At 44.7% G+C, this 24,608-nt stretch overlaps 2 protein-coding genes across 5 annotated transcripts; both read left to right on the top strand.

The window, feature by feature from the left end:
• Positions 1-935: 935 nt before the first annotated feature.
• Positions 936-11,890, top strand: hsd3b7 (hydroxy-delta-5-steroid dehydrogenase, 3 beta- and steroid delta-isomerase). The gene is made up of 6 exons (XM_069717532.1): positions 936-1,127; positions 3,534-3,689; positions 7,997-8,105; positions 9,853-9,952; positions 10,332-10,494; positions 11,345-11,890. Exons 1-6 carry the CDS (start codon positions 974-976, stop codon positions 11,755-11,757), a joined length of 1,095 nt encoding a protein of 364 aa, XP_069573633.1. The 5' UTR covers positions 936-973; the 3' UTR covers positions 11,758-11,890.
• Positions 11,891-13,781: 1,891 nt separating this feature from the next.
• On the top strand, positions 13,782-24,521 carry tbc1d10b (TBC1 domain family, member 10b). 4 transcript variants are annotated; one of them, XM_069717474.1, is made up of 11 exons: positions 13,782-14,033; positions 14,167-14,272; positions 16,302-17,246; positions 17,929-18,028; positions 18,130-18,237; positions 18,759-18,865; positions 19,403-19,517; positions 20,049-20,114; positions 20,285-20,474; positions 20,566-20,720; positions 20,859-24,521. In XM_069717474.1, exons 3-11 carry the CDS (start codon positions 16,321-16,323, stop codon positions 21,798-21,800), a joined length of 2,709 nt encoding a protein of 902 aa, XP_069573575.1. In that variant the 5' UTR covers positions 13,782-14,033; positions 14,167-14,272; positions 16,302-16,320; the 3' UTR covers positions 21,801-24,521. The 4 variants fall into 4 exon arrangements, with proteins under 4 accessions (XP_069573575.1, XP_069573576.1, XP_069573574.1 ...); XM_069717475.1 differs by lacking the exon at positions 14,167-14,272; XM_069717473.1 differs by having other exon boundaries at positions 13,782-14,272.
• Positions 24,522-24,608: the final 87 nt, after the last annotated feature.

The following is a 24,608-nucleotide window of genomic DNA, read 5'->3' as shown; positions in this document are numbered from 1 at the left end:
CAGAGACTCGACCTCAGTCTGGTTCACTCAGCAGGTCAAAGGTCACCCAGCTCGATATTAAAGGTTCAGATTCCAGCTGTTGATGCTGATTCAGCTTTTAGTGAAGTTGAAACGTTTGGAGAAATTAAAAAGTTTTGCATTCACAACACATTACAGGAAGATATTTAATATCACTGCAGACCTCCTTGAAAACAGTATATCCACCATTGAAAGAATGTCTGCAGGTATTTTGGTCCCATTTGAATGAATGTTTATGATGGTGGAGTTAAAGGCTGCAGTGGGACGAAGACTTGTCTCAAGGCTCCAGAGTCCCGTGAAGATAGATGGTGCAGTGGTTATCACTGCTGCCTCAGCCAGAAGGTTTAGGGTTTGATTCCCCACCATTTAAAAATAAATACACTTTAAAAAAAGTTCATGTTATGTTTTGAACCACGTGCTCACTTTTTGGCTGCCACGCAACGGCGACGAAAATGAATCCTTTGAACAACTTTGAACCCCAAACGGGAAGTCACCGTTTGGTGAAAGCATGACGTCAGACCCCAAATAGAAACGGTGCTTCAGTATTATACTGGACAGCTGCATGAACTGACCTCAATATTTATTTCACAAATATTGTAAACGAACCATTACCTGTAACTGTTAAAAAAAAAAGGAAAAAACAAAGAGATGAAGTTGAGCAAAATATGCAATATTAATAAAGTAATAAAAGTTACATATTGACCTTGGAAATCAAACAATGTTTAAGTAGAAAGTAGCAGAAAGAGGAAGTACAAATACTTCAAAAATAATACTAAAGTAAATGCTGTTTATAGTTAGTTAAAAAAAGAATAAAAGAAAAAAGAAAAGGACCAAAGAGAGAAGTGACGTTTGCGCCCTCCCTGAAAGTAGGACGTTTAAAGCTCCGCGCAGCTCGTGCAGCTCAGTGAGGAGGACGAGCTGTCTGCCAGCTGTTTCCGGTCCGCAGGAACTCATCATGTCGGAGCCGGGTCTCGTGTATATGATCACCGGAGGTTGTGGTTTCCTCGGCAAGCACCTGTTGAGGGTTTTGCTGGAAAAGGAGGACCAACTGGTGGAGGTGCGCTTGTTTGACAAACACGTCGACCCCGATTTAAAAGGACTCAGCACAGGTGAGACGAGCAGAGCCCGTTGTGCGGTTAGCTTTGGACGGTACCGAACTACATTTAGAAAGATGCGAATTTAAAGTTGTAGCGCATTCTGTCAAAGGCATATGCACATTTAAACAAAAAAAGACCCGAGACATTTGTTAATTGGTGATTTTCTGTAATTCGGCATTACGTTATATACTATGAGACTCTTGTTTAAATTTGTATTGTTGTCTTTACACAGTAAATGTGAGTAAGGTTCTGAAAATTGAAAAAAAAACATGCTTTGTCACCGTTTTTAAAACGCTGATTGCTGATATCAACGAGCTTTGAGGAAGTTTACTCGGTGCATTTTGTATCATATTGTCAGTATTGGTTTTAATGTCAATTTCATCTTTCTTGGTTCACTTTACTTTGATGTTGATGGCGCGTTTCTTTGTAAATAGCCCTGCTGTATATTGTTTCATAGAGTTGTAATATGGATCTGGTGATTGTTAAAGAAACTACTCGGAGTCCTGTTCCCAAAGTTTATTGATGAACATGTATATGGAGAGTTTACAGATACAGAAAGTGTGTCCAAGAAGGTAAACTGACCCAGAACATTGGCAGAATGCAAAATGTATGCAGGTTTGTAAATGTTATCAGTTTGTGTGGTGTAGTTTGCATGTAGGTACGGAGATCTGGTTGACTCAATCACTCTTTACATAAGGAGTTGAAGTTAAAAAGTTAAAAGCATCAGGCGGCTCCAGATATCACTTTATTAGTTTATGGTCACAAGTGACTTCAAACTGAGCTGATTAGCAACACTTCAACAAAGATTGTGTCTTCGAAATCAAGACTATGTGTGCTTTTGTTTGCTTTTTTAAAAAGTATTCCATCTCTTCAAGTGGTTAGTTGATGAACGTACATTAATATTTTAAATGAAACACCAGACGTGTGAGACACGGTGATGATAGCAGAGTTCTGTCTCTACATAGGAAAAGGAAATGAATACCCTGAACCGGGTCAACCTCCATTCATATCTTTCATTAGCGGGATAGCCAACTCCCCAATGTTTCCTCCCCCAGGATAAAGATGTTGTAACTTCCCATCTATCCGGTGTCTGTACCCACGCTATCGTGTACAAGGTCAAGGTTGGTGTTGGAACCTGTGAAGGCTGAGTCACCAGTCCATCATCACAGGGCCCACACAGACAGACTATTCACACCTACAGCTGATTTAAAACATCACCAACATCCTTACATTCATGTGTCTGTACTGTGGGGAAGAACATGCAAACTCCACACAGTCAACGCCCCAGCTGGGGTTTGCACCCTCAACCTTCTTGCTAAATCAGGTGATGTTGTAACTTGTCACAATAAACTTCAGGGGTGTGTTGTGTTTTCTGTGGAAACAGGAGTTGAGTTGTGTCCGGAGGTGGTTCACATGTCTCTGACATGCTTAAAAAAACAAAAACGGTAAAGAAGTTCATAAGAAGCCAAAGTGTGTTTTCTCCTGGTTGGACGTCATCATCAGTATGAGGAATGCAGACTATATCCCACAACGGAAAACCCTGTTCAGCTTTTGTTATTTTTTGTCAGGCGGCCCCGAGAGATCAGCTAACAGCTCGGCCTCTTTGACTCCTTCTGGGGCACCACTGAGGAAAAATCAGATGTTGCTTTGTGTGTCACGTTACCATGGTAATTCAAATTTGCGGTGACATCCCCGGTCTGTAAAAAAGAGTCAAATTACAAATGAGAAGGCAAAAACAGAAAAGTGCGTTGCAACAGAGTCTCTGAGCTGAAGTTCAAAAGTCCCATTTCGTGGAAATTATCTGTCGACATTTCAAGGTCGCTGCAGGAGAACAGAGATAAACAGGAGGTGAACCTTTGGAACTGAAAAAGTTCATAAAAGGCCAACGTGTGTCCGACACTGAACGGGATGAAATGATTATAACCACTATCAATAAGGAACTGGCAGAAGTTTTGCAGCATTGTTTCTACCGAGTTGTTTGAGGTCTTTGCGGCAAATCGCAGGGCGGTTTATTCCATTTATTTTTTATTTTTTTGCATTAATGTGATAAAGAAGCTCAATTTGTCAAACTTTTAATTAACTGTGTTTGCTAAAAACTTTCTCGCCTTTTTCTTTTCTCAAATCTTTAATTGTTTATCAACTTAATTTCCCAAAACTTCAAAATTCCACATGTTGATGAAGAAATAGTCAAAAGATGAACACCGCCGTTTTCCAACAACGCAGGAAGTAAAGCAGCTTTGACAAATTTATCCAAGAAGGATGTTTTCTAACCTCTTGGTAAACAAATGAAGTGGTTCCTCTACTTTTGATTTTTTTCCTTTGTATATTTGGGCTCCCTCGTAAAACCAGAAGGAAACCGTTGGATTGCGTGCAGAAGTGCGTTGTATTGACTTTGCGTCTTCCTGTTTCTCGCTGCAGAGCGGACGAAGGTGGTGGTCGTCCAGGGAGACATCACCGACTACGACAGCGTGTTGGAGGCCTCGCGGGGCGCCAATGTCGTCATTCACTCGGCCAGTTTGGTGGATGTTTGGCACAAAGTCCCGGAGAGCGTCATCCAGTCCGTCAACGTGGGAGGTGAGACATGAAAGTGGCGGTGATGACTTGGAGAAGGGATGGGGAGGAAACATCCAGGGGTGGAGAAGGAGAATGAATGTTTTACTGTGGGAAAGCACCATCGTAGAGGAAACACACGCCTGTCGCGGTTCCCAAAGGGCTTTAATTAACAAAAAAACGGGGAAAATGGTGGTTTTAATCAAGCCAGACAGAGACATTCATGTTTATTAACCCGGGTTTCATCTTGATAATTAAACCTGAGCTCGTCACTGATGAATTCTTCATTAATTAATAGCTTATTTAAAGGATTCTATTTCATTGAAACTCTAACTGCCTATTAGTTTGGATTTTAATGTCACATGATGCTTTAAATACTGTTTCTCAGGCTTTTCTCCACCCAAATAAACTCATTATGAGCTTTTAAGCAGCTGGGATGTGAAGTTTCTTAATGGACTTTACGCTTTCAGGAACACGGCAGTAATAATAATAATTATAAAATACTAAATGCTGCCATTCAACTGCGACTAAATATAGTCGACGGAAGACTAATTAAATATGGATGAAGCCGGTGAGATATTGTGTCACTGTCGGGCTATTTGTGTGACTGAGTCAGAGGACCAGAAAGAGAGCGAGAGAGAAAGAGAGAGTGTTTCTGTAATTGGCAACTTCACGACGTCTGTTTCCCAGTCAAACAAAAAACCTAACAGAGTAGTGATTTAAAAAAAAAAACACACAAAAACAATTGTGACGTTTCCTAAAACCACAAACAGCTTTTGTCCAAGAACCAAACCACAAACTACAGCCTCAAAAACAGCCAATAAGTTTCAATATATTACATTCGTGTTGTTTACTTTACTGTCTCGTTGCTGACGGCTACACAACCGACAAAATGTAGATATGACTCAACTTCTGATGTCTTAAAGGGGAACACTTGGGGGATATCAATGTATTTTATTTTTTTATCCATAAATCCCATGAAAATACTGAAATCAACGTGTCCCCTTCCTGTTTGTGACCTTTTTTTGTTATTTAAAAGATTAACAATTTACTAAAACCTAACAATATGTACTCGGGACATTTCTTTTGGAGTGCTATTAATACGTTTACCGTTTCAGTGAGTATTTACAGCAGCTGGTCGGTTGCATGACAGATAAACTCTAAATAAACTACAGGCCTCGAAGTCGCAAAGGAAAACAAATTGAATAGTGTTTGGACAACAATGCGGATCTGTGGCGCCGAGGAATAAACTATTCAGCATTAGACACACGGACAATACGTGTTGCGTTTAGGTCCTTTAGGAAACACAATGCATCGGCAGCCTCGACCTTCAACGAATGTGTCCGGGAAACACAGCAGGCGTGTTTTGTCTGGATTCCTGTCATCTCTCTGGCCACGAAACATGAATGATTAAAGGAAATGTTGTCAGCTGCTTTTCATAAAGCTTAAAAATGTGTTTTAAATAGTTGTGGGTCCAGTCTAAACTGAATCCAGAGTGGAGACGCTCCTCACATGAATAAATAAAAGGGAAGAAGAGAGTAAACAATGTTTTTTTTATTTTTTTTTTATGTTTGTGTTTAGATTTATGCTAATAACGGTTTCTGGTGAGGCTCTGGTTAACGTCTCGACACCAACCGTCTGCAGCGATTCAGCAAACGGACAAAAGACACCTTTTTTTGGCTGAAAGCTGAATTATCATTGTGGTTTTCAGAGTTTCACCCAAAACAAAGCAGAACAGACGTCTTCCAGTCGCCTGAAATGAGAAGATGGTTGAGTCATATCTGCCTGCAGCTTGTTACTGTTTTGTTTCGAAATTGGACTTTTCAAACCGCTGCGACGGTATCGGCTCAGCTCACCTCTCCATGCTACCTGTTACCTGATACTGTTTCACTATTGCCTTTCCTCGGAGTCTCGAGTGAGCTGAGCTCAAACTAAAACGTGACGTAAAACACTGCAGGCCACAAGCTTCCAATTGAGAAAACACCGTCGCTAGGCAACGCCAAAGTGGGCGGCGTCTAGAAGCCACAGAGGCTAACAATTTAGTGAGCTAAAGATCAACGTTTTCCTCAGTTAGACTGTTATCTATGTTATGAAGACTAATGTTACTAAAATTACAATATATTAGCTTAACATCCAACGAAACATGAACTTCCACGACCTCTAATGTTTCCGTAAACATCTGCAGACGCGTCACAACTCGTGAAGTCGGGGATTATAGAAAATTTCAAGTTGTGACTTTGTGAATACCACAAGAGGGCGCCGTCCATACGGACTCTTCTGGTCTAAACGGTAAATACAACCCCGTTTGAATGCAGCATTGCCCCCCCCCCACACCGATAAGTGTTCGGACAAGCCCCGCCCACCCAAAAAACACGAGATAGTTGATGCGTGTTTTGAGCAAAGTTCGCTGGTGGCGGTAAAGCTAGCTGGTTGCCAACCACCAACAAAAATCTGAAGAAGAAGAAGAGGAGGAAGAAGAGGAGGAAGAAGAAGAAGAGGAAGAAGAAGAAGAAGTCTCCCTGGCGGTGTTGTGTTCACACAACTTAAATCCTAAAGGCAAACATGAAGCTCCCACTGAACTTTGAGCAGTTTTTGTGTGTGGTTTACTGTTGTAGAGGTGAAAGTTGAAGTATCTGCAGTGGAAAACTAAATCCAGTTTAGTAGCTGATGTCCACAGCAAGTAGAGTCGATCTGGTGCCGTCATCTGGCTGTAGTTAATGTTTGTTCAGCTCTGATAAGAACAGAGGCAATGATTATTTTCTGACTTGTTCTACTCCTTCGAAGAGGGTGGTTCAGTCTGGCTTTCCTCCAGTTAAGAAATATTACAAGAATTTCAAATATAAACTCCACTGTGTTGGTCTCAGAAGGGTTTTCATTCCTGCATCACATTTCTTTGCTGTTAACTCCCTCGTCTTCAGTCTCAGAGATGAAATCTCACTCGTCCTCTCAGAATGAATCAAAAGCACCTTTGGAGGCTTCTGATCTGCGGTCGACCCAAAGTGGGCAAGTTTCGATCCACAGAAACCTGCGGTTGACCTCACTGGCAGGAAAATCACAGCTGCAACAGATCTTTTTGTTTTGTTTGTTTCAATCCGGTCCATGAAATGTGCCAATAAGCCAGATCAGAGATTCGGTTCACTGGAACTCGCGTAACTGGAACGTTCTTGTTTACCTCATTATCAATTACACGTCTGCTTATCCGGATGACAAACAGAAATGTTTCTTGCACCTGTTTTTAAAATCCCATATTCAAACATTCTCCTCACTCGCTCCCATAAACGTATCTGACCACCGTTATATGGATTTTATTTGTTTTACCTGCAGTTGATTACTTTTGGATCAGATCAAATATATTTGTGTCCTGAAGGTGAGCTTGGTTTGGTTTCTAGTCATCGCAGCGCAAAGCAATATCGCTCACTTCAATCCAGTCCAGGATGAAGAATCTGAACAACTATTCAATACACTTTGTGCAGACATTCATGGTCTGCAGAGGATGAACCCGACATCGACCTACTTTTTTTCTCTCCAGCAGGTCAAAGTCTTCCCTCCTCTGGTGAAATATCTGGACGTGCACATGTTGAAGTCATTTTAATGATCGTTTCAGGGAGAGCCATCATGGTGCCAAACTCTGATTTCATCCAACACTTTTAGTTTGGACCAAATATCTAATGACGTTCCCAGATACTCCGCACCATGTCGTATCAGTCAAGACTTTAATAAAGCTACGTTCCTATTGTTTTGTGCTGGTAGTTTTCTGCCCAGTTGTAGATGTTTGTTTCCTGTTGAAGCTCTCAGTGTTTGTGCGTCTGTATTTTTCACTGTGACTGCGTAACAACAACTTAAAGCGTGAACCATAAATTATCAACAGATTCCAGCAAATCTTAAACCTTTCAGCACGTTCTGTTCTCCCTTCGTGACTCTCAGGTTAACCTCTTGGCTCCTTAAGGCCAAACAAGAAAACTGGATAGACCTGGAAAAAGAGTATTCACATTTTTTTATTTCCTGCGGTGACTGTAATTCTTTCCTCCGCTCTGTCACCGTTGGTAATGGAGGCCAGGTTTTGTTTGCGGCGCAGAGGACGTGGTTTCCTATCAGCTAAACAGAACACACATGGATGCCATGCTACTTTTGAATTAATTACATGTTAATTTTCTCCATGTGCACAGAGACGTCCATCCTCTCCACTATGTTACAGTCTTTATTTCATTTTTACTCCAAAATCCAGTTCAAAGGATAATTTTGAATAAATCCCAACATGTGGAAGCAGATGTTTGGTTTCCTCATAACTTATTATGATCACTTTAAATAATGATGTTTTTCTTTCTTCTCAGGAACGGAGAATGTGATCAACGCCTGCGTGGAGTGCGGCATCGAGAGGCTGGTGTACACCAGCAGCATGGAGGTGATCGGCCCCAACGTCAACGGAGACCAGTTCAAGAGGTGAAACTCCAAAAAACCAAAAAGAACATCACTTTGTGTGTTTACTTGTTTCTGGAGTTTTATTCTGACCCAGCGTGGACGTCCACATGGTTTTAATTCCATACAGAGGAATGCTTCGGCTCACTTACTTCCTTTTCTTGCGGTATCTCTTCTTCTCTCTTGAATGCACCGTTATAGAAAACAAGCGGCCTGTTAGAAGTTATCAGGTGGAGTCACGTAACAAACGCACACAATGTCCAGCTCCCATCAACGGTCGCTTCAGATTACCATCTGTAGAAAGAATCTGTCAGCCTTGCGCTTTATCTTTCCCTTCACTCTGACATCATATTTTCCCTCCTTAGTTCCTTAGATGTTCAGTTAGACTGTCTGGTATGTCAGATACACGTTATGTAATATCGCTGCAGCCACACAGCTCCTGATATAAAAGTCAAAACACACTTTACTGGTTGTCACGTCGTCTAAAAACAGTGGTGCATCTCGTAGTACCAGTTCTGGACTGAAAATCATTAGTCAGTAATGAAGGAGATTTGTTGCATAGTAATATTTGCATGTTGTCTATTTTCTGGGATGCAGCTGTTGCCTAAACATCTAGGATGGAGTCACAGTCATGTGTTTGTGCATTTTACTAAATTAAAACATTAGCCTGATTTTCCATCCGACAACCCACTTTTACAGACATTCAGAGGAACGGTTTCTAAACACCGATCCTCCCCCAGCATCGCTGCATCGTTCTCAGATGTGATGTGATCTCTCCCTGAATTACAGTAAAGTATGTTCTATAGAAACAGTTGGGAAAGGACAAAAACAAAAACAAACAGAGCGCTACCTCCTGACGGGGTGACTCAGATGAATAGCTTGTTTCTAAGCTCTGTTTAGTATAGATTTGGGTAGTGTTGACACACACACACACACACACACACACACACACACACACACACACACACACACACACACACACACACACACACACACACACACACACACACACACACACACACACACACACACACACACACACACACACACACCACACACACACACACACACACACACACACACACACACACACACACACACACACACACACACACACACACACACACACACACACACACACACACACACACACACACACACACACACACACACACACACACACACCCCCACACACCACCCACACACCCACACACACACACAAACACACAAACACAAACACTTCGGTGACAGATAGCAACAGTCTTCAGTAGTAAACGGGTTAAAACCTCCAGCGTTTGCCAGCTGGACTCACTGACCTGATGACGATCTGCCGGGATCCAAACATTAAGTGGTCACTTAAGTTCTGTTGACAGGATTCAGCACAGGTGAATCCTGTGTGTGTGTGTGTGTGTGTGTGTGTGTGTGTGTGTGTGTGTGTGTGTGTGTGTGTGTGTGTGTGTGTGTGTGTGTGTGTGTGTGTGTGTGTGTGTGTGTGTGTGTGTGTGTGTGTGTCATAATAGCATGAGGTCACACGGTAAGAATGAAGCTTTGTCTGCTCTTGTTGGAAACTTTGGTTCTGTTCAGGCACCACGAATGAAAATAAGTTGAGCTGAAAGCTTCAGAAACGCATGTAAAAAACCCGAAGCAGATCTCTGGCTCGTCTCTACCTCAGCTGCTGATTTTTCCGTTTGGCCTCGTTCAAACACATTCCTCTCGTATATATGTGGCGAGGTTGAGTGCCTCTCTTGACTGTCGGCTTCTTCCTCCGCAGGGGCAATGAGGAGACGCCGTACCAGGTGAAACACACCATGGCGTACCCCAAGAGCAAAGCCAAGGCAGAGAAACTCGTGCTCGCCGCGAACGGCACCGAGGTACGATATTCACTATATTCATTTCACCAATAAGTCCTCAAAAGCTTGTTTTTTTTGTTTCTTGTTAAACTCATTCATGCACGTGAGGAATTAATAAAAAGAAGTTTAGCTGAGTTTGGGCAACACGGTGTTAAAACTACAGCTGCTTTCTCATAACTGTCATCGGCTGAGTTACAATTCAGCCTGTAAAGGAAAATCCTTGTGCAACTTTGCCACAGAATACCAGCTCATCTCCCACGTGGCCTCGCTGAGGCCATTCCTGCTGTTGTTTACGCCCTAAATCCAATAAATCTTCCCTTTCACCCATTTTAATGCATCTGTTTTGGATTTAGTTTGCCTCCTGTCTGACTCCAAGATTGTTTTTTTGTTTCCCGTCCAGGTGAAGGGGGGAAAGAGTTTGTACACGTGTTCGCTGAGGCCGACGGGGATCTACGGCGAGGGCCACGAGCTCATCAGAGACTTCTACAAACTGGGTGTTCAAAGGGGAGGTCTGATTATAGGGGGCATCCCGGACCACGTCGAGCACGGCCGAGTCTATGCAGGTAAACATGAGGCTTTTTTTGGGGGAAGGTGTGTGTGTGTGTGTGGGGGGGGGGGGAGGGGGGGGGCTGTAACCACAACTTCAAATTAGAGTAGTTCTATTTTAACTAAAAGGGAACAAGTAAGTAATATTTTGTCCCTCCTATTTAATGAAACGAATCGGTTTGACCCGTTGCACTTCAGCAGCACCACAAATTACAGTCTCCAAAACAACCGTTAAAATAAATGCTCTCCTCTCCTGCTCATAAAAATAAAGACTTCTCGTTATAATCCTCGTGAAGGGAGGATTTTGTGTTACGCTTCACTGTTTAGCAGTTTTAATGTTCACACGAGTACGAAAAGCAGAACACTTCACATTTCCTCCACATTTCACAGGAAGTCTGAAGGTTTTGGCACTTCATGATTTCATTGTCAGTTTCAGACCATAACGATAAGAATAAAGAAAAGAACCTCCTGTTTTGTCATGCAGACTCTTGAACAAGTAATGTAACCTTAAAAAGGTTCACAGAAGGGACATTTTTAGATATTTACACATATTTCTTGGATGTTGTAACAATAACAGCTGGATTATATCAGATAGCATGTATTTATTACATTTATTGGATAATCTCCTGGTGTGATAATGACACTTTTTCAGACTCAAAATGCTGTTTTTTTTAAAAGCTTTTGAGTTCAGTCGTGGCATCGACTGGTTCTTCTCACCAAATAAATAATCACCAATACTACATTTTAACAGGACTTTGTTATAGAACTCGTACATTTCACTGTTTTCAGTACTTCTACGAAGATAAATTGAGTATTTCTTCCTTCATTCAATCTGGTATTCAACCCCCACTTGTTTTGTGTTGCTAGGCAACGTGGCCTGGATGCACATCCTCGCGGCCCGAGCCCTGAGCGAGCGGCCGCAGAGGGTCGGAGGCGAGGCTTTCTTCTGCTACGACGACTCGCCCTACAAGAGCTACGAGGATTTCAACATGACGCTGCTGTCGGCGTGTAACTTCCGGCGGGCCCGCATGCCCCTGCTGGTGCTCTGGTTCCTCGCCATGGTCAACGACGGGCTCCGCTGGATACTGAGGCCCCTCTGCAACTACACGCCGCTGCTGAACAGCTACACGCTGGCCGTGGCGAGCACCACCTTCACGGTGCAAACGGACAAAGCCCAGCGTTACTTCCAGTACCGGCCGCTGTACGACTGGGACGAGTGTCTGACCCGCACGCAGAAATGGATCGACACGTTCCCCGGAGAGAAGCCCAAAGACTCCTGAACGGACCTCAGCTGCTGCGACGCACATCACTAACAAACCGCATGAACACGGTGGCTTCAAACGACACACGTACAGACTTTGATTTTTGTTTTTATAAACTGCCAGAGAGTCATTAAAGACCGTTACCACTGCATCTGTCGTGTGCTTGTTTACTGCTCAAATATATATCAAAGAAATAGTAAAATGATTTGTTAAAATGAAGTTTAAATAAGATGTGACGTAATGTTGGATTAAAGTTCTTTTGTTTTGTTTGAACATCCACCAAAGGATCGTGTATTAGTACTTTGAGCTATTTTAGAAATGATCCAACATTAGCATCTGTAATTATGTAAATTATGACAAATGTAAACACAGTTTTACAAGCCTTTACTACCAGTGATATATTCGTATTAATATAATTTTTTTTTATTGCTTTTATTCTGTTAATTCTTTTTTTTAATAAATATTATTTAATATATTCTACACGGCCTTTCTTGTTGTGACTTTGCACTTGATTCCTGTTGCATTCTCATGTTTTTATTGACGATGCACAGAGTAATGAAAGTTTGTGCTGCTTGGAGAAGCTGACTCATCATTTTCAAAGATTGTTTTTGTGTCAGTGTGAGTTCACAATTTCCACATGGCAACTCTTCAACTGCTGGTTTCCATGGAAGCAATAAAGTTTGTTTGCAATGAGCAGGATCCCTCTTGTGGAAAGTTGTCTTCTTACTGAGGGTTTACTTATGTAACTAGGAAACAGGGAGTTCCCTTTAGCAGGATAACGTCATCGCTCCAGCTCGCCCGGGTCTCCCCCATTTCTGAGGTTTTACATGCCAATCATCAAGACTGAGTTGAAACAGAAGTGACTCACGATCCCCGAACGACGTCAATGATGCTCCCCTGAAACTGAACTAGGGAATGTGGGGATTTTTTTTTTTTATGGTGTTTAAATTATTATTCTACATCTGCTAACGTTGACCAACTGCATACAAATGATGCATACGGCAAACCATAATGTGGTCAGGTTTATAATATGATGTGTGTCCATGTTTTTATATCCTGGTGTAGATTTAAACCTGAATACAAGCCAACCTGCGGGGTCAGTTGGGAAAAAACCAGTTACCGCTGTGTTTAAGGGCTCTGATTATGTTTCCATTCCAGTTCGGTGTTTACTTGTGTAAGAGCCTAACATGAGCTGGGGAATGTATTATGTCAATGAAAGTCTCCATGGAGATAATGAAACAAGTTTGTGGGTGTGTGTGTGTGATTAATTGATGTTTTGTTTTATCACCACAACCCTGCATCTCCAAAGTCTGTAAAAACGCTTGTAGTTGAAGACAATTGCGCCATCTACTGATAAAACAAAACACAACAACAAAGTGAAAACTGAGGTGACGTATCGTTTACGATCCGATTATAGTGAGCGACTCTTCCGTCATTGTTTTGACTTGGGAAATATCTACAAGTGTTTTTCCTTATTTTTAATACAGTTTAATTTTTTTTATTTTTGGTCTCAATTTTCTTTGATTGAAATTGAGATATTTGTACTTTTATTGATTATTTCCATTTTATACAGGTTTATACTTCCACTCCACCACATCTCAGAGATGGAGACTGTACTTTTTACTCCACTACATGTTTCTGACAGCTATAGTCATGTATAGTATAAATACTTTTAACTTGAACTCTTAACTTGAACTTTTAAGCTTTGTATATACCCTACAGTACATTGGTTTTCTAACTACAGCACTGAAATATTAATCAAAAACTTCATATATAACAGTAAAACACTGACAGGAAGTATTTACTGCATTTTATGAGCATTTACTTTTGATACTTTAATTAAATTTGGCTGCGAAAATATATATTTTTTATCGAAGTAAGTTTTGGAGTGCAGGACTTTAAATTGTAGTGGAGTATTTTCACAGTGTAGTAGTACTTTAAGTACTTTTGCTTGGTTGAAGAAGCAGAGTACTCCTCCCAGCTCGGTCCGTGTCTCTGGGGGGAGGAGCCTGGACGTGCGCGTGCCCGACAGGACCGACGGGAACGCGCGCGCAGCTGTCAGGAGGAAATGCGGGCTGTCCGCGCTGGATGCACCCTGCTGCTAAAGCTCGGATAAATTCACCAGACAGCCCTTTGGGTTCAGATGGTCACGAACACGTAGAAGGTTCGTGGATTTGATGAGAAGAGTTGCTGCGAGCGCGCGTTTCAACCGAGGAAGCGGAGACGCTGAAGCTAGCTCAGGCTAACAAACAACACTGGTCGCTAATGCTAAAATAAGCTAACTCAGCTAGCTGGTAAGTTAGCCAGCCCGCTAGCCGATCGGACGCGCTGCTCCTCCTCCTCTTCCTCCTCCTCCTCTTCCTCCTCCTCCTCCTCCTCCTCAGCGTCTCAAACCGGGCTCGCCTTTTTGATTTATTTTGTGACTAGTTTCCATTGAACGGCGGAGGTCTCGGAGCCGGAGCTGTGGCGGGGGGCCGCCCCGACAGGAACCTCCTGGCTGCCGGACGGATCTCAGAGACGCGCCGGTCCGTCGGTGAGTTGAAGCGGGAGGTGGAGGTTGAATCTGACCGGTGGAGCTGGACGAGGCCGTGGCTGCTGCTCGGGCCGGGGGCCGGGGGGCCCGGTACACGGGCAGCGGAGGGTGTTGATTATTGGTAACCCCCCCCCCTTCCTCCTCCTCCTCCTCCTCCTCCTCCTCCTCCACCTCCTCCACCCTGCCGCGCTGAATCGGGAAGTTGATCTTCGAGCGGCCTCCTGAGGACATGACAACAACGTGACTGGTGTTATTAGCTGCTAGCATGGCGTGGAAGAAAACCACCATGGACACAGAAACCTGCTTCATCAGCAAAATGTTGGTCCACCATCATCATCATCATGATGGTCCACCTTCATCATGATGGTCCACCTTCATCATGTTGGTCCACCATCATCATCATCATCATGATGGATCACCATCATCATGTTGGTCCACCATCATCATCATCATGATGGTCCACCTTCATCATGTTGGTCCACCATCATCATCATCATCATGATGGATCACCATCATCATGTTGGTCCACCATCATCATCATCATCATGATGGTCCACCTTCATCATGTTGGTCCACCATCATCATCATCATCATGATGGATCACCATCATCATGTTGGTCCACCATCATCATGATGGATCACCATCATCATCATGATGGTCCACCTTCATCATCATGTTGGTCCACCATCATCATCATGATGGTCCACCATCATCATCATCATGTTGGTCCAACATCATCATCATCATCATCATCATGTTGGTCCACCATCATCATCATGATGGTCCACCATCATCATCATGTTGGTCCAACATCATCATCATCATCATCATCATGTTGGTCCACCATCATCATCATGTTGGTCCACCATCATTATTATCATGTTGGTCCACCATCATCATCATCATGTTGGTCCAACATCATCATCATCATCATCATCATCATGTTGGTCCACCATCATCATCATGATGGTCCACCATCATCATCATGTTGGTCCACCATCATTATTATCATGTTGGTCCACCATCATCATCATCATGATGGTCCACCTTCATCATGTTGGTCCACCATCATCATGTTGGTCCACCTTCATCATGTTGGTCCACCATCATCTTTTTGGTCCACCTTCATCATGATGGATCACCATCATCATGCTGGTCCACCATCACCATGCTGGTCCACCATCACCATGTTGGTCTACCATCACCATGTTGGTCCACCATCACCATGTTGGTCCACCATCATCATGATGCTGGTCCACCATCACCATGCTGGTCCACCATCATCATGATGCTGGTCCACTATCATCATGATGGTCCGGCCGCTTTGTTGATGCCATTAAACGCGCTGTGAATCTGGAGAGGAAGCTGTCACTGCACGTCCAACACGTTTTGTGGATCTCCGTCTGATTGTAATATTGTTGTGAAATGGGAGAATTATAGTTATAAGATTTCAGATTTTTTTTTTGCTGTCATGTTTGCTCAGCGTTTCGGGTGATTTCAGATTAGAAGTTCCTGAATTACACATCATGCACTGTTTTAGTGTACAATATAGGCTTCAGTAGCAAAAGAGGAAATACAGCTTCATCAATTGTTGTCTGTAGTTTTGTTGTGTTTTTGTAGATTGAACAAAAAAAAACAAAAAAAGCAAAAAAAAATTTTGTGGTTTATAAAATAAATTGCTTATGTGGGTGATTTATATCTGCACAATAACTCCCAGAAATCTTCTTGACTTCAAGGTAAAGTTCACTTTTTAAATCCAATTCTCGGGTCCAGTTTTAAGAACAGGAACTCTGTGTTTCAGCTCCCTAGAAAGTGGTTTTAAGTCTTTTGTTTAACTTGTATTGGGTGTAAAGTTTTGACCTTTAAAGTTGCTTGTCATGTTGACTTTTTGCTGAGAAGACTTATTGTGTCTTTATCCAGCGTAAACAAACAGATTGTTTATGATCCAAACAGTTGCAGGTTTTTACTTACCACGACACTGATGACAGCTGAAATCTCACCTTCACGCTCTCTTTTATTTTTCCTAAGGAGAGATCAGAGTGGAGCCATGGCCGAGCTCTCCACCTTCTCCCCGTCCCCCCCAGCGTTGGGTGATCCCCACGCAGCTCCGTCGATCCCTCTGTCTTCATCGGTGCCCGAGTCCGCCCGGGAGATGTCCACACCCAAGTCTTCCCTTTACAACGACAAAGCTTTGACTGGAAAAACTCCCGCAGCGCCGTCGGGCCCTTCACCCTCGCCCTGCCCCCCGCCCTCGTGTCTCCCCAGACTCCCCGCTGAGATCCCCGTCCTGTCGCTGGTACGTGAGGCCGCTCCACAGAGAGAGGAATCGGCAGGGAAGGAAGCAGAGACTGAAGCTGAAGTTGTTAAACAGGAGACGGTGACCGGCGATCCAGCTGCTGCTGCCGAGCTTTTAGATACTGAAACAGGGACGCCTGCTCCAGGCGAAGTCTTGCAGGCGTCCCCCTCTCCAGATCTAAACCCCGGTCCTAATCTGTACCCCAACGTTCACGTCACCCACAACCCAAATCCCGTCGTGGATGATGAGCAGCTCGCAGCTTCCAGTCCGACCCCCGCTGCCTCGGCATCAGCTGCCGCGGCCGAAGAGGAGGAACCGCTCCGACGAGCACAAGAGCCTCCGACCGAGCCGCCTCCCGTGTCCCCGAAGCCCGACACTCCCAGGAAGGGAGAGCTGCCCCCGACCCCCACCAGAGCCGAACACCCGAGCCCCCAGGCCGTCCCGCTGATCCACGAGCCGGCCTCCCCCTTACCCCTGCCCAACCCCTACCCCCGGCCGGCCCCCGACACCCTCAGCTACCTGGAGTCGGCCAGCATGATGTCGGGAACGCTGGAGTCTCTGTCGGGACTGGGGGAGGACGGGAGCTCCGTGGGCTCCGACTCGGAGATCAACGGCCTGACGGTCAGACGCACTGATAAATACGGGTTCCTCGGTGGGAATCAGTACAGCGAATCTGCGTAAGTAGCGGGACATTAAGTTGTCGCTCGCACGGCCGGCAAAAAGCTCATTATTGTTTTAAGCTATTCTGAAACATTCAGAGTGTCTGTGTGCAGGAGGGGAAGAAAAACAACACCTCTCTTCTTTTACGTGACGTTTCCATGCAGACATGAGACGCCATTAGATAAATGGCCACAGAATTAGTTTACACAGATAAATTCATCTCTAATCGTCCACTTTGCTCCATCTGACTCACAGATCTTCCCTCGACCTCTCCGTCCTGCCTTCCTCTTCTCTGCTGCTCTAAACATATCTGTCCGTCCTTTATCTCCCCTTGGTCTGACTCAGATAATGCTGAGAGTGCTGTTGTGACTCAATATGTACTGACCCCGTGTCTCTGTGGTCTCGTCCATCTGCTGTCTTCCTCTGTTTAAAAAAAAAAAAATCTTTGTCAGATTTTTTTTTCTGACGAGCTAATTGCTCCTCAGCTGTTGAATAATTAAATTTCTTTTACTGATTTCCCGTCAAAGGTGGCAGTCAGTGAATTCTCCTCATTGCTGAGGTTGTTCTGTAACTGAGCAATTGTGAAAATAAATGTAAGAGGAAGTTGGGGAATTTCTGTGTGCCACCATATTAAAGAGCTCTACGTGCAGTATTTCAGGAGTATGAAAAGAAATCGACTTTATTATCTCTCTGTTGCAGTGAAAAGGAAGTACGGATTGAAGTCGCCCGGCAGAGGGAGATGAAATGGCTCGAAATGTTCGTCAACTGGGATAAGTGGGTGAAACATCGCTTCCAGAAGGTATCCCCCCCCCCCCCTTCCACCCTCCGCCGGCCTCTCACTACCGTTCACATGTGGTTGTAGCCATGATGTGATGTTTCATGTCTTGTTTCGCGCTGCAGGTGAAGATGCGCTGCAGGAAGGGGATTCCTTCTTCTCTCCGATCCAAAGCCTGGCAGCTGCTGTCCAACAGCCAGGAGCTGCTGCAAGACAACCCCGGCAAATTTGCGGTATCACTGTTAACCATGTAGTTTACAACTATGACCAAAAAAAGTTTGTTTTCTTGTTTTGATTATCATAGTTTAAAAAAAAAAAAAAAAAAAAAAAACGGCAGTTGGATGTTGTTGGTTTTTTTTATCCTTTAAATCCGATCTCTTAATTGGAGTTGGGTTGATGATGCTCACTGAAGCAGCAGTGTTTCTGACTCGTAGTGGGGGCCGCTGTGGCTGAGGAGGGTAATTTGCAGCTCCGGGGGGGCTGAAGCGGCGCAGGCGCAGACTGCAGTGAGCCGTAAGCCTCTTATCAGGTCCAGTAATCCTGGCTGTCAGCGCCTCTGGGTCCAGGACGGACCTGATGGACCCCTTCACTCACTGCTGGTCCTCTTATCTCACCAACAATTTCTCTTCTGTGTTTTATTTTGTATTTCTGCAGTCTAATCCACTTTTTTTTTTTTTTTATTTTTTTAAATAAAAACTTCTTCGAACTTCTGAGATTTCATCTAAAACTTGCATCTCCTTTTGTTTGGCTGCAGGAGCTGGAGAGAGAGCAAGGAGAGGCCAAGTGGCTGGACATCATCGAGAAGGATCTGCACAGGCAGTTTCCTTTTCATGAGATGTTTGCTGCACGTGGGGGCCACGGGTAAAGATAACACACACACACACACACACACACACACACACACACACACACACACACACACACACACACACACACACACACACACACACACACACACACAAACAGGATTCACCTGTGCTGAATCCTGTCAACAGAACTTAAGTGACCACTTAATGTTTGGATCCCGGCAGATCGTCATCAGGTCATAAGTTGATTGTGTTTATATGTCAGTAAACATTCATGATAAAGTTGAAAGTTGGGCTACTAGAGTAACGGTTTAGACGATATAACCATGAAAACAGCGTAAATTAAAGACAAATAAAGGCCCCAAAAAATAGAACCATTCATAATCTTAAAGCTAACGAGGTCAAAATATAAAAATGTGTACTTTAAAAAAATATATTTAAATGAATCTAATTACTGTTCATTCATTTACAACCAGAGTGAAATATTTCAGAGGTGTTTGTGTGGATTAGTTTATTGACTGGAGGTTTTTAAACCCCCAAATATTCCCCTTCGTTTTGATCACTGGCTTCATTTTACCGTTCGTCCCCGCAGGCAACAGGATCTGTACCGAATCCTGAAGGCCTACACCATCTACCGGCCGGACGAGGGCTACTGCCAGGCCCAGGCTCCGGTGGCCGCTGTGCTGCTCATGCACATGCCTGCCGAGGTGAGAGCTGGGGTGGGGGGTGGGGGGTGGGGGGGGTTAAAACTTCAAGCAGCTTTGTGGATAAATGATCAGATATGGAGTTGTGGTGAAATGAACACAGATGGACTAGAAGGAGTAGAAATATACATATTTTGTGTGGCGTACTGTGTTTACTATTAAGTTTGTCATCTTGTTTTTTTTTTTTAATGAAATGTTTGTTTTCCTGGTTAATGCTTCAGCCGTCTGCACAGCTTCTTTTATTTATTATCCGTCCGCCGGTGTCCTCGTTTGTTTGTTGTTATTGTGATTTTAACTGTTCAAAATGATGCTGTTTTATTAACGCGAGGCACTTTGTGATTTTAATATCTGTGAAAGCTGCCATAGAAAATATACGTTACTCACTTAAAAGAGCAACAGCACAAAAATACAGATAATATTGTGTGTTTGTTTTACTTTTATAAGAGCTGAAGAAGGCCAGAAACAGAAGTGAGATTAATTTCTGCTGTTGTGTTTCTGCTTTATTAACTGCGTGACTTCGGTTGTGTTTCACAGCAAGCCTTCTGGTGCCTCGTCCAGATCTGTGAGAAGTATCTTCCCGGCTACTACAGCGCCGGCCTGGTGAGCCGACCCTCTCTCTCTCTCTCTCTCTCTCTCTCTCTCTCTCTCTCTCTCTCTCTCTCTCTCTCTCTCTCTCTCTCCGTCTGTTTTTTTTTTGTTGTTGTTTTTTTTAATCCTCAGTTTTCTCAGCTTCACTGACTTCCCGAACTTTCCTCCGTTGTGTTTCTCAGGAAGCGATCCAGCTGGACGGTGAGATCTTCTTCTGCCTGCTGCGGCGCACGTGTCCGATGGCGTACCGTCACCTGAAGAAGTTCAAGATCGACCCCATCCTCTACATGACCGAGTGGTTCATGTGCATCTTCTCGCGCACGCTGCCGTGGGCGAGCGTCCTGCGCGTCTGGGACATGTTCTTCTGTGAAGGTATCGTTCATGTCCACCTCCACATCGTAGAAGTCAGGGAGACTTTAGAAGGCCGATTTTTGTTTTTTAACGTAAGAGTCTCTGGTTGCAGGAGTGAAGATCGTGTTTCGCGTCGGCCTGGTGCTGCTGAAGCAGATGCTCGGCTCTGTGGACAAACTGCGGGAGCTGCAGGGCATGTACGAGACCATGGAGCGTCTCCGAAACATCGCCCCTGACATGATCCGGGAGGACGTGCTGGTGCAGGAGGTCAGTCTCTCTGCAGAGTTCAGAAAATGAAAAAAAAGAAACCCGCTTCTGTATTTTCCTGAGACCGGTGTGACTCATCGCTGGCGTCTGTAAGTGTTGCTCACTTCCTCCGTCCGTCTCGCCCTCGTCTCGCCTCAGATCGTGACGCTGCCGGTGACCGAGGCGCTGATCGAGAGGGAGTGCAGCGTCCAGGTGAGGAAGTGGAGGGAGTCCAGAGGGGAGCTGATGCACCAGCCGGTCCGCCGCCTGCACGGGACCAGAGCCATCTACGAGTACAAACGCCGCGCCTCCTCCATCAGCTCCGGCGGCAGCTTCTCCTTCCTGGGGAGCTCCATCCCGCCGCCGGGACCCCTCAGGGCCTCCTCCAGCCTCCTGTCGCTCCCCGGCTTCCGCAAGTCCAAGGCTCCTTTCCACTCTCAAACCAAGAAGGGCTCCTTCTCGGGGCCGTCGGGGATGGACTTCTTCCCGCCGAAGTCGCCGCCGGCAGTGACGTCGAGCCCGAGTCGAGGTCCCAGCAACAAACCGCCGATTCCTCCGGGGGCGGGTCAGAGGGCCCCGGCTCCCCACATCCAGAGCCCCTTAGTCGGGGGCGCGTCCGGCCCGTCCCGTGGCCCCACTCCGGCCTCGGAGGGCCCCTCAGCACAGGGCCAGCCTCCTTCCTCGGCCCCAGCACAAAGCACAGCACCACCACCTCCACCCCCCACCACCCTGTCCCCCTCCCCGGTGATCGTCTCGGAGAAAATCACTCCCACCATCCCCTCTCCCACCGCCAACAACTCCCCCCTTCCACCGTGTCCCGACACCAAGAAGGAAGCGTCGCTGTCGGCCGACGTCCCGACCGGAGAGGAAGACGGGAAGAAGAAGAAGAAGAGCAAAGAAGACAAGAAGAAGGAGAGGGAGGACGAGAAGAAGAAGCTGAAGGAGAAGAAGGAGAAGGAGAAGGCCGAGAGGGAGAGGCAGCGGAAGGAGAAAGAGAGGCTCGAGAAGGAGAAGAAGAAAGGGGGGAAGAAAAAGGACAAAGGGGGAGGAGGGGAGGCCGAGGACAAAAACGGAGCGGCGGCGGCGAAAGATTCGTCCTAGTTCTCCTGCCGTCGTTCCACCATCATGAAAAGGGATCCGAACAAAAGACCCCAGAACAGACTCATTCATAGAAAACCTGCACGCCGCATCATTTCAACAGACTTCACGTGGAGAAACTGGATCATGGTTTTAATAGCACCTTGGGGGGGAGCGAGGAGGGGGGGGGGCGTTTTAAAGAGCCTCTCGCTTTCTTTCTTCTTCTTTTTTTTTTCCACTGAGTTTTACACAGATCGGACAAATTTCCTTTTGTTTTCCCAACTGGAACGCCGGCTGTGAATCTGAAGATCAGTCGGTTTCTGTTTTAGTTCTTTTTTTAATTCTGAGTTGTTGTTTTGTTTTTTTCATTTTTATCATCTGAACCGGATCGTTGATGGAGGAAGGGGGGGTCGTAGAGGATGTAAATAAAAACCGTTACCACTCCGAAAGACCCTTCAGTTCTCATCTAAGGGGGGACGAAAACAAAACAGACCCCCCCCCCCCACCCCCCCCTCGAAGTCCTCCCACCTCCAGGCACTGGAGACAGAAATGCTAGTAATGTTGTCGAGGATGTATTTATTGTCGTGTTTAAATGTCGTGAGTGAGTGTGTGCCTTAGTAGTGATAGTGAAACGTGTTCATGTTCTCTCTGCGTGCCCCCCCCCCACCCCTCCTCCCCCTCCACCCGAGTCGAACCATCATCTAAAACCCTCCTGTGGTTTAATCTGATGAGCAAAACACAGACGAGAAGAGGGAGGAACTTCTGAAGTCCAGTCAGACGCAGACTGTCGTTTTTCTGTCCGACAAAAGGGGAGCGTTTGTTTTTTATTTCAGGCTTTCCTTTAAATCTCTTCTTGTTTTTTTGCTTACAAAAAGAAAAAGAAGGCGTAAACAGTTTCAGCAAACCTGCAGATCGGTTATCTGTGCACAAGTTCTGCAGAGCAAAACGTCCTTCTGGTTAAATGAGTATTATTTCATCGAACAAAAAACAGCACACGTGTGTTTTATACCTCGGCCAAACCTTCAGCGTGGGGAGCTTCAACTCCAATGTGATTTCAAACTTAATTAAATGAAGGATGGTTTTTTTTTTTTGCACTTGTGATTTCATCACAAAGCACCACTGAAGTTGACCCCGCTCCGTTACCGTGGCGACGTCAAAAACACGCCAGAGGCTTGAAATCTCTTCCCTATACATACATACATATATACATACACACATATATATATACGTATATATATATGTGTGTGTATATATATATATATATATATATATATATAGGAAGCCACTTGACTGAGGGGGGGACCAGGTGTGCCAATGTAGCATTAACCTTTCACCTTTTTTGGGGCCCTGATGTATTTATGTACAAAGTGGTTAATTTAATCAAATATAGTATATTATGAATTATTATTATTATTTTGGATCTGACTATTTTTCTATGTGAGTGAGAGACACCTGGTAGACTGGAAAGATGGCCGCCTACACGGTGTAGTTGCAGGGGATCATTTAAAAATGTTATTTTTTCTTTGCACGTTAAGTCCTCTGCTTTTACACGGCCAACTCGGATGCATGTCTGTTTACTTATTGTTTGCCGTCATGGTTGTTTGTTTTCTTCACGAGTCTCCGGTTTACTGAAGTGCAGTATTAAACGGACTTGAGTGGAAACAAAAACACAAAAAGCCTCCGAGAGAACAAACTTCGAGACGGAATATTTTGGGAGCGTCTTTGTACTGTTAAAAAAAATATACACGAAGAGTTGAATTTGAGCTTTTTCGGTAGAGTTCTTTTAAAATTGAAGATCTTTTTGACGTGTCGCCGGCTTTGTGTTGTAACATTCATAACGACTTACGGACTAACTCCCTAACCTCTTCACACTCAGTGCTCTGGACTGTAACATATTTATGCATACATGAAGCGGCACTGAACCCCGTCAGTATACCATGAAAGAGTGCCAGTTAGTTCGTGTAAAAACATTCGATGGCAACAACAACAACAACAACAACAAAAAAACAGAAAAACAAAAAAAGCAGCTCTTTAACTGTTTGGTAGAAAACGATTAGAAGGACTTTCGTGTAATCGTAGCCAACATGTCCTCCGTATTCATTGTTTTTATTTCCCCCGTCCTTTACATGGCTGTCTTTTAAAATATTGAAATGTCACACACACACACACACACACACACACACACACACACACACACACACACACACACACACACACACACACACACACACACACACACACACACACACACACACACCCCTCCCCTGTTTTGATGCCATTGTTAGGCACCGGTTAGTGTTAGTGTGGGTAACTTGAACACATCTATGCAAACTTACCCCCCCCCCCCCCCCGGCCGCCGCTTATCCCCCCACCCCCCCACCCATCATGACTGTTTGTGGCGACAGCAGCACTGATTTCACCGCTGATGATGATGATGTTGATGATATTAGGAAAAAAAAAATGATGGGATACTTTTGAGTTTTGCTTGCTCACCTTTGATTCAGAGGTTCTTGACAAAATTCAGAAAACAACAACAACATTTCTGAGGTCTTTTGTGCATTTCGATCTCGGAGACACTCGATCGGGGAACGATGCAAATATTTAAGAAAACAAAAGAAAAGAAGTTTTACTGCTGATTTTCTCCTCAACGTTACAACGTCTTCTGTGTCTTTAAGTTTACACGTCATCCCCCCTCCCCCCTCTCTCTCTCCCCCCTCTCCCTCTCCCTCTCTCTCTCCCTCTCCCCCTCTCTCTCTCTCTCTCCCTCTCCCCCTCTCTCTCTCTCTCTCTCCTCTCCCTCTCTCTCTCTCTCTCCCTCTCCCCCTCTCTCTC

Source organism: Brachyistius frenatus, unplaced genomic scaffold, assembly GCF_029030835.1.
Source record: "Brachyistius frenatus isolate BFR_SWC_R1_liver_20210118 unplaced genomic scaffold, ASM2903083v1 Contig_176, whole genome shotgun sequence".
NCBI lineage: Eukaryota > Metazoa > Chordata > Actinopteri > Embiotocidae > Brachyistius > Brachyistius frenatus.
The sequence above is the reverse complement of the archived record's forward strand: the minus strand, read 5'-3'. Positions and strand labels throughout refer to the sequence as shown.

Bases quoted from the DNA above. Each gene is read 5' to 3' on its own strand.
- hsd3b7 (XM_069717532.1), top strand. From the start codon at position 974: ATGTCGGAGCCGGGTCTCGTGTATATGATCACCGGAGGTTGTGGTTTC. The intron at 1,128-3,533 runs GTGAGACGAGCA...TTCTCGCTGCAG, and splicing joins TTTAAAAGGACTCAGCACAG to AGCGGACGAAGGTGGTGGTC. The intron at 8,106-9,852 runs GTGAAACTCCAA...CTTCCTCCGCAG, and splicing joins AACGGAGACCAGTTCAAGAG to GGGCAATGAGGAGACGCCGT.
- tbc1d10b (XM_069717472.1), top strand. From the start codon at position 14,538: ATGGCGTGGAAGAAAACCACCATGGACACAGAAACCTGCTTCATCAGC. The intron at 18,029-18,129 runs GTATCCCCCCCC...TTCGCGCTGCAG, and splicing joins TGAAACATCGCTTCCAGAAG to GTGAAGATGCGCTGCAGGAA. The intron at 20,115-20,284 runs GTGAGCCGACCC...TGTGTTTCTCAG, and splicing joins GCTACTACAGCGCCGGCCTG to GAAGCGATCCAGCTGGACGG.